This window comes from Dama dama, chromosome 15, assembly GCF_033118175.1.
Source record: "Dama dama isolate Ldn47 chromosome 15, ASM3311817v1, whole genome shotgun sequence".
NCBI lineage: Eukaryota > Metazoa > Chordata > Mammalia > Artiodactyla > Cervidae > Dama > Dama dama.
The window spans coordinates 65,728,972-65,744,199 of record NC_083695.1 but is presented as its reverse complement, the minus strand read 5'-3'; the positions used below and the strand labels follow the sequence as shown (position 1 = coordinate 65,744,199).

At 51.0% G+C, this 15,228-nt stretch overlaps 1 protein-coding gene across 2 annotated transcripts in view; it reads left to right on the top strand.

Annotated features, from left to right (window-relative positions):
• Positions 1-13,520, top strand: part of CRTAC1 (cartilage acidic protein 1) — a 153,615-nt gene extending 140,095 nt beyond the window's left edge. The window contains exons 12-15 of one of the 2 annotated variants that reach the window (XM_061162328.1): positions 8,307-8,452; positions 9,769-9,811; positions 12,232-12,375; positions 13,183-13,520. In XM_061162328.1, coding sequence (XP_061018311.1) covers positions 8,307-8,452; positions 9,769-9,811; positions 12,232-12,375; positions 13,183-13,214 — 365 coding nt within the window. In that variant the 3' untranslated portion in view covers positions 13,215-13,520. Of the gene's footprint in view, positions 1-8,306; positions 8,453-9,768; positions 9,812-12,231; positions 12,376-12,826; positions 12,946-13,182 lie in introns of those variants that run through there. The other variant, XM_061162327.1, reaches the window with a different exon arrangement.
• The last annotated feature ends 1,708 nt before the right edge of the window (positions 13,521-15,228 follow it).

Below are 15,228 nucleotides of genomic sequence, written 5' to 3'. Positions count from 1 at the left end.
TCCAGTCTCACCACGACAGGATGAACTAAGAATCATAGCCCCATTTTACAGGTCCAGAAACTGCGACTGAGGTTAAGTCATACCTCCAGAAGATAGGGAGGACTGGATTTGGACCCCATCTCCTTGAACACCACAGTCTGGGGTCTTAACCACTGTGATTTGACTGCTGGACTCCCATAGCTGTTCTGTACGCAGCCAGCCAGGGTCCTGCTCTGCCCCTTTCTCACTGGGCATCCACGACCCCTCAGTTACCAAATGACCCAAGTGAGCCCATCCATACCACGGTGACAGCCATGGTCTCACAGGTGGGATGTTTATCCAGATATCTGGCTTGGCTATCAACCCACACCCCATTGTACAGATAAAGAAATTGAGGCTCACAAAGCAAATCAATGTTGAGACCAGGACCGGGGCTGGTTTCTCCTTCCCCTCACCCCTTGAGCTGACTCTGCTATTTTGAGGTATGTATTGTGGGTCTTATTGGGCCTCTTTTCTGGCTAGTATCTGTCCCTGCCAAGAAAACAGATCTGCTTCTTCAGCTGGGATGGTATCACGGGGGCCCAAGAGCCTCCATGCCTCTTCCCAACTATCTGCCTCCACAGCTCAGGTTATGGAGGCTGCTCCTGGTTGGGACTCGTGACAGCCCGAACTGCCAATCCTTGCTCTTCTGCATGGCCATGGGGTTTGTTCTGGGTCTGAACTCTGCTTCAGACTGCTGCACGGGTCCTCTGCAGCCTCCTTGCCAATGGATCCACTCCCAGAGAGGTACAGAAGGAAGACTACACTTGGAGACAGGCCCCAGTGGGTCAATCGTGGGCCTGGCAGTGAGACTTTCTAAGGCCGCTCAGCAGGCAGCAGGGCCAACAGGTGGGGACACGGCGAGGGGCAGGAGGCTCCACCCTGAAGCTTCGACACCCCCACATCCAGGAGGATCTTCATGAATCCAGCACAGCGCAGGCCTTCCTGACTGATGGAGGGGCCAGTAGTGGGGCAGGGGGAGAGGGAACCGATGGGAAAGCCAGATGGGAAGGAAGGATTGCGGAAAGAGAGAACAGTGGGGAAACAGAAATGGGGCACAGAGGAGACCAAGAGATGTGGTCAAGAGACAGATGGAACAAGGAAATGCTCCCTGCCCTCCAGGCTCACAGTCCTGTGAGAGAAGCCAGGGGACACAGGAGCTCTGGTCACAAGCACATTTGGGTGCTCCATCACACTGGCCCAGAGGCTGTAAGAGGACCGAGACAGGAGAAACCCAGTCTGCTCTGAGCAAGGAGTGGGCCTTGAACTAGGTCTAGAAGGATGGTAGGAATGTGTAAGGCATTAATGGGGGCTGAAGGGGGCATCCAGGGGCTGGCCTGGCTTGAACAAAGGCCAGAGGTGAGAGTGTTCACGATGTCCACGGGACGGGAAGGGTCTGGTGGGAGCAGAGTCTGAAAAGGAAGGCCAGGGCCAACCTGTCAGGGGCTCCCAGAGCCCCGCGGAGAGTGTGGGCAGAATGGAGGGGCTCGCAGAGCGGGGAAAGCCACAGCCAGGCTCAGCTTTCAGTGGGAGGGGGGTTGTGGGGGAGGGAGGACCGTGGAGGAGCCCAGGAACCTCTCCAGGGGCACCAGACTGGCACCTAGAGCCCTGCAGGGAGAGCAGCATATGCAATTTTTTTAGAAAGCTTTAGTTTTGTATTTTTTTCCTGACTGTAAGAATAATGTATATTGATTATAGGAAAATTAGAAAGTATAACACCATAAAAAAAGAAAGTAAAAATAACCTACAATCTTGCCACTACGTGTGGAATATTAAGCAAAAAGGAAACATTCTCTCTTCACCCTCCCCCAGGATCATGGGATTCATTTAGTAGCTGCTTGCTGAGCACCTACTACATGCCAAACACTAACTGAAGGAAGATCCTTGCCGTGGGTGACCTTACATTCTAGTGGAAGGAGGAGTCACATATGATACCTAATAAACATAACAACTAGGTAAATATATGAAAGGTTAGAAGACATTAAGTGCTATGAAAAAAGAAAATGTGGAACAGGGTAAAGGAATTAGGAATGCAGAAGGGAACAGTCAGGGAGCAGTTTCAATAGGTAGTCGGGGGCAGCCTCTTCCCAATTCCACACTTTTTGATAAGATTTTATTGCATGCAAAATACACAGGAGCACATTTATAAATAAATATGCCTCGAAAGCTTTTTTAACGGAAATTATTATACTCTCCCTATTATTCCCAAACTTGCTTTTCTCCCCCCCTCCCTCTCTTAACAGTATATCCTGGACATTATTCCAAGTCTGTGTATATCTCCTTTGTTTTCCTTTAGTGCTTCACAGTATTTTATTGTGTGGCTGCATCCATAATTTATTTAGCAAGCCCCCTGCTGATGGACAGTAGGACGGTTTCCAGTCCGGAATAGTTTGTTTGGTCGTATTTGTAGTGAGCAGGGGCAGGTCCAGAACAGGAATGCAGAAAGGGCTGTCCTGATGTCAGTAGGACTAGGAAGAAGAGGTGGGCCCCGCCCCCGCCCAAGACTGTGCAGGAGGGCAGAGGGCTGCAGGAAGCCCCCTCCACCACCCATAATGCTCCCCTGACCCTGTTCCTTCCTGCCTCCAAAACCACTCCTGCCTCCTCCTGATTTTGCAGCAAAGTGTGGTGATCAGCTTGTCCATGGTCAGCAGCCAGCCCCCTCCCTGCGGCAGTTCTCTCCCACACATACCTGGCCAGCTCCTCTCAGCTCCTGGGCCACTGGCTGGGGAACCAGCGCCTTCCCATGCTGCGGGCCTTTGCATGGTCAGCACTGAGCTGTGCTTAGAGGACTCAGCTTCTCAGACCCTCACGTGCATGCCTAAGGGTCCAGACTGCATCACATCACACAGTAAAACTCAGGGAACTTGCTGCGTTTCATGCTTCAGGGGGCAGGGGTTCTCAGCGGGCCACTCTTATGCAGAGCGCTCTCAGCTTCATCCTGTAAAACCTCCCATGCACCCCTGCTAGGGGAGCTCCCTGGCCTCCTTCCACCATCCCCCACCCTGTCCTGCCCTTCCCCTGGTCCTCCCAGTGCAGACGGCCAGCCAGCCTCATAAACAAGCATTTCTGCTCACAACCCCTGTTGAGTACCTTGCTGGACTTGGGTTGCTCTGAACCCCAACACCTCAACCCCCGCATACCCACCCCATGTAGCCCATACCCAGACTCTCTGGTCCTGGGCTAGCAGAGAGCTAAGGCAGCTCTACCAAAGCCAATACCTGAAAACAAATGTCAATAATCTCCTTTCTCCACCAGCCTCCCACTTGGGCTCACCCCCTGGGCCAACCCACCCCAGGCTTTGATGGCACCCCCATCCCCTACACATACACCCCTCCTTCCTTCAACTGATTGTTCGCAAGTGACTCAGAGCTGACTCCCAGCCGGCTGGTGCTCTTTTAGGAAAGGAAAATTCAGTGGCCCACATAAAAATCGCTTTAATAAAGTGCAAAAATATTCCACCAACTGTATTTCCCACCATCTGTTTTGCTTGTGATTCTTCTGAAAAGCGCAATTCTCTGTGCCTCTTTGGCCTTTGTCCTTTAAAAGCTGCCAGAGGCGACTCCCTGCTGCTCTTAATGGGGCCTCCTCTGCTCCCAGACACACAGGCCCGGCAGTCTGGCCAACTTAAAGGCTGCCCTTGTGTAGTGTCTGGTGGCCGGGCCCCCTGGCTTGTGCAACTGCAGGAAGACTTGAAATTTCTGGGGCAGAGGGAACGGCCGGGCCTGGGGGCAGGAGCCTGGGTTCCAGTCCGAGCTCAAACACCTGCAGTTCCCTGCACCTTGCCAAGCCTCAGTGTCTACATCCAGGGAGTGGGTGTAAATTCTCCCTCATGGAGTAATTAAGAGGCTTCAATCAGTCACACCTTTGAGAGTTCCAAGTTCCTCCCCATCTCCTCTCCCACCCACCCCACTTAACGCCCAAGCTCACACCCTGCTTCACCCACTTTGAACTTCTCCCCAGTCGTCAACAACGCATGTCCTTTTCATATCTCTATACTTTTGCCTCTATCTCTTTTCCACTTCCTGGAACGTCCTTCCCTTCCCTTCTGTGCCTCCCAAGCTCTTATTCCTCCTGTATCCTCCAACAAAATGACTTTTAACACCCGCCTCTCTCACCAAGAGGTACTGATACTATATGTGCACTTTCCCAGTTGTTTTAACGTAATCACTGTGTTCATTGCCCCCACAGGGCTCAGCTCCTTCAGGATGGGTCCTAGGTCTGTCTCCTTCCTGCTGAATCCCAGCTCCCTGCATGATGCTTGGTCCATGGTGGTTTGGTCATGGGGCTGGGGTGGGCAGTAGAATAAGGGTTTAGCAGGTGTGGGCTTCCGGATCAGACATTCCCTCTCTGGGTAGCTGTGAGCAATGCCCTTCACTCCTCTAAGTCTCATCCCCTTTGATTCTAAGATGGAAATTATAAAACTAGTATTTTCTCAGGGGGCTGCCATGAGGATCCAGTGCCCTGACACTGAGAATCACGGCGTGCAGTTTGGAATGCATATTCTGTAGTATTATTGGCAACAAGGGGAAGCCCTTTGGGAACTGCAGGATGCCCCCCATGTCTAAGAGATGATGGGGATGCTAAGGGTCAAAATTGGCTAGGGCAGCACTCACATCCAAGGAAAGACTGTCCTTCCTGGATAGGCTAGAGCTCCCATCTTACAGATGAGGAAACGGAGGCCCCCAAAGAATCAGTAACAAAAGAGAGAGTCCTGTGGAGATGTGCCCTTCCCATGGCTGACTTCTATCCTAGTCCTGCGGATCCCTGCGTCTGGAGGAAGAGAGGAAGCAGGATTCAGATGCAGGATGTAAATTTGTGATTGTCTATGAATATTCGACAGCTCTTGAGTTATTTGTGGCACTTCTGTCAGGCTGGAAAATGTATTCGTGTAGCTGCTCTGTTGGCTTAGGCGAGAAACATTTGTTCTTCTTTGTCTCCTTTTTTTTTTTTAAACATAGAAAAATGTTTACTTTTTACATCTGCCACTTAGTTTGGGCACTGAACACCCTAAACATGCTAAATCTCTTGAACCTCAAGAGACTACTTCCAAACAGAAAAAGAATGGGCGGTTGACACCCCCAATCCTATTTTCACCCCCTTCCCCAAAATAAATTATTGTGGTAGGAGGGAGCAGGGAAGGAGGAGGTTATGAGAAATGTTTTCTGGCTTAATAGAGCCAATCCCAGAACCAGTAAGCCCCCAGCCTGGAAGGGGAGAATCTCCGTGGGGAGGGAAGCTGCATCCTGTCTGGGGGTCTCGGTGGCATGTGGGGGGTCTCTGCTCAAGGCACCTCTCTCTGGTGCTGCTGCCCCATCGCCGGCACAGGGGCAGGGGCTGCTCATCTTTGACACTTCCGGAGGGTGGTGGCTGGTCCCTGCCCTCATTAATTCATGACGGCCAGAGGAAGGACTTCTCTGGAGGCCTTGGGTTGGAGGGAGCAGAAGAGAAGCAAACCCAGGGAGGCTCAGAAAGTGGACAGTGTGGCTCTCAAGATGCACCTTTCTCTGGAAGCTCCAGACTGATGCACTGGGACTCGGGGAGAAAGCTGCAGCAGGGTCCTTCCACACTGTGTGGTGTTAGCTCTGACCCCAGGGGGATCTCTACATAGAGGTGGAGGTATATTCCAACACAGGAATCTGTGTATTGATTCCCCCAAAGTGCATGCAGGTTCTCTCCCCATGGAGACTCTCCCCTTCCAGGCCCGTGGCTTACCGGTTCCGAGGTCAACTCTATTAAGCCAGAAAACATTTCTCATAACCCCCTTCTCCCCCTGCTCCCTTTTCTAAAATACGGGAACCCCGTGCATACACGAAAATGTTATACAGACCACCCTCCGCCCCCATCGCAGCAATCATTGTAAAAAAAATCCATTGGTGGACAGTAATGACCAAAAGCTGCTATAAATTCGACAGCACTTTTCAATTTCACTTGTTTTGTGACAGTCTCTATATGCATTGAGGAGAAAGTAGCACACACATGTGGGTGACTTTTTTCTCAGCCCTCGACTGATGCTTGGGGGAGTGTGCAAATTTGTGGAGCCCTGAGCACCAAGCCCACGTCTAGTCAGCCCTGGGGGATGACAATGAGAGGGCTGCAGCATCCCTCCCACCTGTACTGAGCACTGCCCTCTTTCCCAGGTGACTGACTGGGGAAAGGCTTCTCCCAGCAGGTGAGGCCCAGCTCCCACTCTTCTCCACCCCAATCCATCACCATTAGCCTGACCTTGTCTCAGTGACAGGCCTGTTGCTTTAAGCAGGAAGCCGGGGCCAGCTTTGACGATGCCTAAACACCTGATAAATCTTTCCAACCTGCTTTCTGCCAGTGATGTAACACGTTGCTTTAAGGATGTGTGCAGATGTATTCACAATGAATATTCCCTGAGTTTCACCACCATTATTTTCTGTAAACATTTCAGCTTTGTTGTTGTTCAGTTGCTAAGCTGTGTCTGATTCTTCGTGACCCCATGGACTGCAGCACAAGAAGGCTCACCTGTCCTTCACTATCTCCTGGAGTTGGCTCAAATTCATGTCCATTGAATCAATGATGCTATCTATCCATCTCATCCTCCGCCATCCTCTTCTCCTCCTGCCTTCAATCTTTCCCAGCATCAGGGTCTTTTCCCAGTGAGTTGGCTCTTCATATCAGGTAGCCAAAGAATTGGAACTTCAGCTTCAGTATCAGTCCTTCCAATGAATATTCAGGGTTGATTTCCTTTAGGATGGACTGGTTGGATCTCCTTGCAGTCCAAGGGACCCTCAAGAGCCTTCTCCAACACCACAATTCGAAAGCATCAATTCTTCAGTGCTTGGCATTCTTTACAGTCCAGCTGTCGTATCTAGACATGACTACTGGAAAAACCATAGCTTTTACTATGTAGACCTTTGTCTGCAGAGTGCTATCTCTGCTTTTTAATACACTTTCTAGGTTTGTTATAGCTTTTCTTCCAAGGAGCAAGTGTCTTTTAATTTCATGGCTGCAGTCACTGTCCACAGTAATTTTGGAGTCCAAAAAGAGAAAATCTGTCACTGCTTCCACTTTTTCCTCTGCTATTTGCCATAAAGTGATGGGTCTGGATTCCATGATCTTAGTTTTCTGAATGTTGGGATTTAAGCCAGTTTTTTCACTCTCCTCTTTTACCCTCATCAAGAGACTCTTTATTTCCTCTTCACTTTCTGCCATTAGAGTGACATCATGTGCATATTTGAGGTTATTGATATTTCTCCCGGCAATCTTGATTCCAGCTTGTGATTCATCCAGCCCAGCATTTCATATGAGGCACTCTGCATAAAAGTTAGATAAACAGGGTGACAATATACAGCATGGCCATATTCCTTTTCCAATTTCTAACCAGTCAGTTGTTCCATGTCCAGTTCTTACTGTTGCTTCTCAAATTGGTCTTTCTCTTGTGCCCTTTGTCACCTCAGCTTTTATATGCAGCTCAACTCAAATATCTTATCTCCAAGAACCTGTCCCTCATCACCTTGACGAGAAAATGCCCCCAATAACTCTTACTTCCTGTTTATCTCATCACCCTATTTTTGTCTTCTTCACAGAGCTTGTCAATATCTGGCATTGTTTATTGGTTCATCTGTGTGCCTATCTATCCCCACTAGAGTGGAAGCTCCCTGAAAACAGAGACTTTCCCAGTGACGGCCCCTTGCAGACTTTAACTATCAGTGTAAATGCAAATCAATGGAATATACCCAATATTAAAAAGCAAATCAGCTGTAAAGCTGATCATTGTCCCCAGGTCTCCCAGATGCCCCACCCCCACTCTTTCTTTCCCAACATGCTAGGTAAATGGTACAGCCAAGATTCTAACCCAGGACTCCAAAGTCAGCCTGTTTACCACCAGGTTTAACCCTCTCCCCCAAAACAGCCTCCTGCCCATTGGCCTAGCCACTAGAATGTAAGTTCTAGAACCGCACTGTCTGATATGGTAGCCACTAGGTTAGTGGTTAAATAATTCTATTTTAAATAGAATTTAAAATCCAGTCCCTTATCATGCCAGTGCCACACCAGAGCTCAGCATCCACCTATGGCAAGCCACTACCATGGCTGACGGATAGGTAGAGAACATCACCATCACTGCGCAAGTTCTCTTGGATGGCGTTGTCCTAAAGGAGCAGGATCTCGTCAGCTTTGTTCACTATTTCCCCGGCACTTAGAACAGTGTTCAGTTCATGATTTTTATCAGGTGAACAAATGAATGATGACACCCTTGCAGAGAATCCCTCCCCACCCCGCACTCTCCTCTGCGGCTGATCATTTCTCCTTTCTTCCCACAGGGAAGGATGAAGCCAGCAGCGTGGAGGTGACATGGCCAGATGGCAAGATGGCCAGCAGGAACGTGGCCAGCTCGGAGATGAACTCGGTGCTGGAGATTCCCTATCCCCGGGATGATGACAGACCTCAGAACCCAGCCAACCTGGAGGTAAGCGGAGGCATCTGGACCTCAGAGCCAAACAAGCAGGCCCCTCCCACAACCCTGCGGGCTGAAGCTGGATTCCTAGGAATTGCAGACTTTGTTTCTAGAATGATGGAAATCTTCTTAGCAAAGGGCAGGCTTCATAGTGACTCCTCCATTTGTAGTTTCCACACCACTATCACACCCACAGCTCTTCTACTCCTCAAAGAAATCGTAGAGGATTTCTTTGGAAATGTGTTGGAAGGGCAAGCATTTTTCACCCATTTTACAGAGAAGGTAAACTGAGACCAAGAAAGAGAACCCACCAAAACTGCGCAGCCATTTGTGAGCAGAGTTAAGGACTGGCCCCAGGTCTCCTGCTTCATCTCTGATTCTTTCCAAGGCTCTGACACAGCCTCCTGTTGCCTCTGCAGACTCCTAGGAAGAGCCCTGGGCCCCTGTCCAGAGAGGATCACGCCATTGCAGATAATAGGAGCCACTTGAACTCACACAGACAAGGGGACTTACAGGGAGGTTCCAGGGGAGCTCACGAAAAGCAAGGGACACTCGGGATGAGCTAGAGCCATGGCAGTTTGGTGGCCCCAGGAGCTCATGGACCTCTGTCTTTAGTGCGCTGGCTCTGGGGGGAGCATTATCCTTCCTCAGTAATCCTCACCAGCAGCCATCATTCATCAGTTCCAACAGTTGACATTTTCTGTCTTGTGTAGTGTTCTGAGTCCCAACCACCGCCCCCAGCCACCAGGCTGCTGAGACCTCCACAGAGACCTAGCGAAGCCCCCATAGCCTAGAGTGACCAGGCTCCTCTGTCTTCGCCTCACTTAGATCAAATTCCAGCTGCAAAGCCTTTGAGTCAGTCCTCTGGATGAGATGTCCACCTCTTATCCAGCCAGCCCTGCCCCAAGGTGGGGTGATGGCCTGGCTTGCAGGCACCCCGGCCCCACGAGTGGGGAAGGTTCTCAGAGAAAGGGGTGTGGGGAGTGACCTTGTCCAGCCCTCTTTACACTTTGCCTTTCTGAGACCCAGCTTGTCTCAGGTGATGCCATAAGAGGGACAGACTCTTTTGGGGGTCACGGGGCAAGCCTGTGGATCCCACGTGAGGGAGATGAGCAGGAGTTTGTTCAGGCTGTTCTTGGCCTTCCCCCTAGGTCTCCTTTCATCAGGGCAAGGGAATCCTGGCAGGAGGGGCTCTGCCTGATTCCGAGCTGCCAGCAGTCCTTTATCGTGGGGTCAGGGTGACAGCCGCTCTGTGGCTGTGACTGGGAGGGGACCTGAGATGGGATCTTCTCAACTCACTAGTGTCTCTGCTTCTGCCCATCTTGCAGTGTGGCCAAGGATTCTCCCAGCAGGAAAGTGGCCATTGTGCGGGTGAGTTGCCTGCAGGTACCAGAGGACAAGGCCGAGGCCGGAATCTCGCTGGGGAGGGTCAATCTGGGCCCTGGAAGACTCAGGTTGCAGACAAGGGGCGGTGGGAGCGGTGAGAAGGGGAATGTGTTGTTTGTCCCTGGGGCTTCAGATGCCAAGACAACTGCCAGGTGACTCGGCAAGGTGGGAATGATGGTAGCAGCCTGCAGGCTGAATCACTACAGCTCTGGGAATTGGCAGCACTTCCCTGCCGTGAGTACAGAGAGAACAATCACCTGGAGGAGACACGACTGCCTAGGCAGAGCACACAGGGAGGCCTGGCTCCTGGAAGCCACGGTGGGTGGGCATGCATCCTCCATCCAGCACAGCAGCCAGCAAAGGGGCTGGCAGGCAAGAGTGGGCATGGCTAGCCAGGGGGCATTGGAGCAAACCAGGATGTGGCATGTGGTCACAGCTCAGAAGGGAGATCGCAGCCTTTTGCAGTATTGGGGGGCAGGTAACTGCAGCACAGCCAGACTCTGTGGGGCAGCTCTGTGAGGATCCGGGGACCTCCTAAAACCTCTCAAAGGCCTGGAATGGGCAAGGGTAGCCTAGAGGTTCAGCACTGAGAAAACTTTCAACCCCATGTCTTCCATCCTAAGGACCAGCAGTGAGGGGTCAGGCCAAGGACTCCACCTGCCCTTAGATGCTCAGGCTGCATTCTTCCCAAGGCCCCTCTGCAGCCACTCATCAGCCCCAGGTGAATGGTTTGCTCTGAGATGTGAAGTGAAAGAGACAATCCCTGCCCTCTTGCAGCTTAGAGCCAGCGGGACAGACGCACAGAGAAACAGGTTGACCACACAGCCTGGGCAGGGCTTGTGCAGAGGGGGTGCTATAGGAGCACAAAGGTGGGGTGCTAAACCAGTCTCGTGAGGGTCCAAGAAAGTGCCCCAGAGATAGTTTAGGTCTGAGCTGAGACCTGAGGGGTGATGAGGAGCTTGCCAGTCAGTGGGGAGAAAGTGTTCCAATGGAGGGTACTGCCTGGGCAAAGGACCACAGGTAAGAAGTGGTGAGGATGCCTGGAAGAGTGGCTTGAGGAAGAAATTAGTTCCCTCCGCTCCTCATGTCCCCACTGTGGCCACTCGAAACAGACGGTGCACATACCCAGAAATTCCAGCATCTTCCCCATGTGCTGGGAAGACCCTGTGACCTCTGCAGTGCAGCCGCCTCTTCATTTCATCACCCAGAAGACATTTGGGTGCCTCCTGCCCAGCACCCTATGTGGGGAGCTGGGGGTGCAGGTCAGGCATCTGCCCTGGAGGGGTGTTCATTCTAGTCGGGCAGACCGACCACAAACCACGTGACCCAAGAGCTGGACAAGATGAGTTAAGAGCCGTTTAAGCAAGGTGCTCTCTGAAGACTCTTCTAGAAGACGTGGGCAGGGAGAGGACCTTTGAGCTGAGACCTGAAGGTCAGGAAGGGTCCAGCCATAGAAAGAGTGGAGGGAGGAGCTTGCCCAGCAGAGGGGAGAGCGGGAGCAAAGACCATGCGGCAGGAGAAAGGCTGCCAGTGTGTGAAATGGACAGGAAGGAGGCCGGAGTGATGGGAGAGGATGGACGAGCCAGATGCCACATCAGGGAGGATCTGGAGTCCCCAGGAGGGAGCCTGGACTTTGTTCTCAGGGCCCTTTGCCGTTAAGCAAGAGTGTGGCATGGTATGGTTCATATTTTTAACAATCACCTGGCTGCTGAATTGCAGATAGGATTGGAGGAAGTGGGGAAGCCGGGAGGCCTGGGGAGTGGGTAGGGGTGTGGGGAGGGGGAGGGGGGAGAGGAGAATGCAGCTGCAGAAATCCAGGCAAGAGCTGCTGGTGGCTGGGGACAGGCTGGTGGCAGAGGAGTGAGAGGGAGGTGGTCAGATGAGAGAGGTACGATGGGCCAGAATTGACAGGATCTGTTGTTAAATCGCCTGCAAATTAAGGAAACTGGAGGAATCAGGAATCTCTCCGATGTCTGCTTGAGCAGCCGAGAGACTGATTGTGGCCTTGATTGAGCTGGGGAGGATGGGAACAGGGGACAGAAGAGGCTCGAAGGCCAGGGGATCTAGAGTTCCATTTCAACCTAGTAAGTCTGAGATGCATGGTAGACATTCATGAGTCTGGAGCCCCAAGGAGAGGTCATAGCTCAAGATAGGAGGCCTGGAATCATCCATATGTGAAGGGACCACCTAGAGAAACTGTGGGAGATAGAAAAGAAGACCCAGGACAACATGAGTGCCCTCAAGGTGTAAAGGTCAAGTATAGGAGGAGCCAGCCAAGAAGACTGAGCAAGTTGAGGCCCAGGGAGAAGGGACATGCCCAAGGTCATGGCGGGAGTGGGGAAGCAGAACCTGAGCAAGGACCCACTGCCCCCAGCCCCCAGTGAGCGGCTCCCCTCACCTTTCAGACACCAACGAATGCATCCAGTTCCCATTCGTGTGCCCTCGAGACAAGCCCGTGTGTGTCAACACGTACGGAAGCTACAGGTGCCGGACCAACAAGAGATGCAGTCGGGGCTATGAGCCCAATGAGGACGGCACGGCCTGTGTGGGTGAGTGGGGCCCTGTCCACCGTTCAGTAGCAAAGGGAACTTGCCATCCACTGGGGAGTTCTGGGAGGCCCCAAATTGAGGTTCTCAGCTCCTGCCTTCTCCTGGCTGGAGGGCATCTCCCTAGACCTTTGTGGGGTCTCCAAGGAAGACCATGACAGGCTTGGAGAAGCCCCACCACTACTGCCATCAAGTGAAGGGCCCCTGGGGTGCTGTGTCCTGGTCAGAAGCCATTGCTCTTCCTGTTTCTCCCTTTCCTGAAACTAATGTTCCTACCTTAGGGTCAGCCCACGTTTTCTTACCTGGGATATAGACTAGCTCCTGCTCACCTTTGTCTGAATTTCTGAACTGGTGTTTGTCTTCTTCCTCCCAAATGCTTCCCCCACCCCCACCCCACCCCTATTCCCCTTCTCTTTTCCCCATTTTCTGTCTCCCCACTCCATCCTTTTTGCAGCTCAAGTGGCCTTTTTAGGTGGGTATCCTTCTGCCGCCTTTAGAATCTCTGAGCCTCTCTCTTGGGCCTCATCTCTTTCTCTAGGCCTTGGACTTTGCCTTCAGTTATATGCACTTTAAATTCCATCAATAAAGAAAAAAAAAAGCTAACAATCTTTGTGGAAAACTAAATCTCTCCCGCTGCCTGTCTTTCTCCACGCCCAGTAGATTCTGCTGCGTGCTCCCTCTGAATGGACAGCGGGGGTGGCCATCTTTGAAAAGGGAAGTTTGGGAGATGCTGATATTTGTGTCACCTTTAGTTGTTTGTGAAGTCTTTCTTTGCATGTCTTCTGAGAACATGTTTTTTACCCCATCCAGCCTCCCTCACTCCTTCAGAAGAATCAAGATAGTCCTGTCTTTTCTGTATCCTCCAGTGCCATGAGCGGCTTATTTTGCCCTTAACAAAGATGGCTCCCAGGCGGTTGCTTGCTCAGTTGATTTGACAGTGTGTCCCGTGCCTGCTGGTCTGGCCTGTGCTGTTTCTGCTCTGCGGGCCCTGAGTGCCTGTAGTAGAGAAAGCCATATCGGGGTTGGTGGTGATGATGCGGGGTGGGGGAGAAGGGTGGCCATTTGGGACTCTTGATAAAAAAATGTTAAAGTTTGAACTTGCTAAGTCTTCCAGTCTCTTTCTGAAGAAATTATACCAATAAACTCTCTGCTGGATATTAGTGTCTAGCTGGTGAAAAAAAAAAAAAGTGTCTGAGGCAAGCAGAGCTGGTTGGAATGCTGAATTAGCAGCAGCCCTTCCATCACGTGGCCCTTGGAAAGCATATCATGATACAGAGAAAGTGTTTGCCCCAGGCATGAGCAATGGTTGGGTTTGCGCACCAATGTTCACTTGGGGGACACTGGGGTTTGGACCAGGTGAGGCATGTGGAATGAGCAAGGGACAGACGTGGAGGGAATGCTCTGGGGCAGTCACTTCTCCTGTCTGGGCCTCAGTATCCCGCATGTAAACGGCAGCAGAGTTGGGCTGGTGTATCCCTAAGGGCCCTTTCCTTTCTAAGACCCCTGAAAATGTGGCTGGACATAGGCATACCTAGTGTCAGATTATCCTAACTTCTAGAAAGAACCTCGGAGAAGGCAATGGCACCCCACTCCAGTACTCCTGCCTGGAAAATCCCATGGACGGAGGAGCCTGGTGGGCTCCAGTCCATGGGGTCGCTAAGAGTCAGACACGATTGAGCAACTTCACTTTCACTTTTCACTTTCATGCACTGGAGAAGGAAATGGCAACCCACTCCAGTGTTCTTGCCTGGAAAGTCCCAGAGACGGCGGAGCCTGGTGGGCTGCCATCTATAAGGTTGCACAGAGTCGGACACGACTGAAGCGACTTAGCAGCAGCAGCAGCAGCAGAAAGAACCTTGCGGTTTGATCTCTCCTGCAATATTCTTGGAAACCTGGAAGTTCCGGAAGGCCTCACTTTTAGTAATGATATAACACCTTAGAATACTTTCATGACCAGCTTCAGTAGTGCAAGAGCCTTATAAATCACAGATCTATTCTTTATGTGATTGGGAAAAAAGGCACACCCCAAGATATAATAAAATCACTCTTAAGAAAGCCACCAACCCTTTAAAAAAATATATTTAACAAAAAACTACCATATTCTGATATAATAATAATATGCCCCATAAATCACAAAATATTAATTCCTCATTGCTAGTGTTGTTTTTACACTTGGAACAGGAGCTAAAATGAAAAGTTTTAAAATAAAGACAGCTACAATCTCACAGAAAAGCATACACCCACTTAAAAATCATTCCGCATCTGGGAAGCCCTCTCCTGTGTGTCGACACAGAATTAAAGATCTGAACGGGTCCTAGAAATGAGACTCAGGGAGAGGAAAAGATCAGCCCAAGGTCATGAGCCAGCTGGCCCCCAAGCCAGGGCTGGAGCCCTCTGCCACCACCCTGTCTTGTTGGGGGGAGTAACAGACAGCACTGTCACCATTCAGACGATTCCCCCGTCATTCTGGAAGATGTTGCCTTTTTTAGAGATGAACAAGTGGATCTATGATAGTGAGATAAGTAAAACCCAAAACCCACAGAGACTATGGTTCCAAATGCGATGGTAAATAACAAGATAACGGTGTTCACTGACTTCCTGCACACACACAGCACGAGAAATAAGGGCTAAGACAGCTAGTGTGAGAGCCTGACAAGGATATCAGGAGAGCTGAGGTGACAGCAGACTTCAGAGGATGACTTATAAGCAATAACCTCGAATTCCTGCACATTGAGTTTCATATAACCGTGTGTATTTGTGTGGTTTTACCCTACTAGGTGGGTGGGGCCAGATGAGTTACAAAGAGGAGTTCAAAATCCCTCCAGCTATTAAGAGCACAACTGTAATATCCTGACT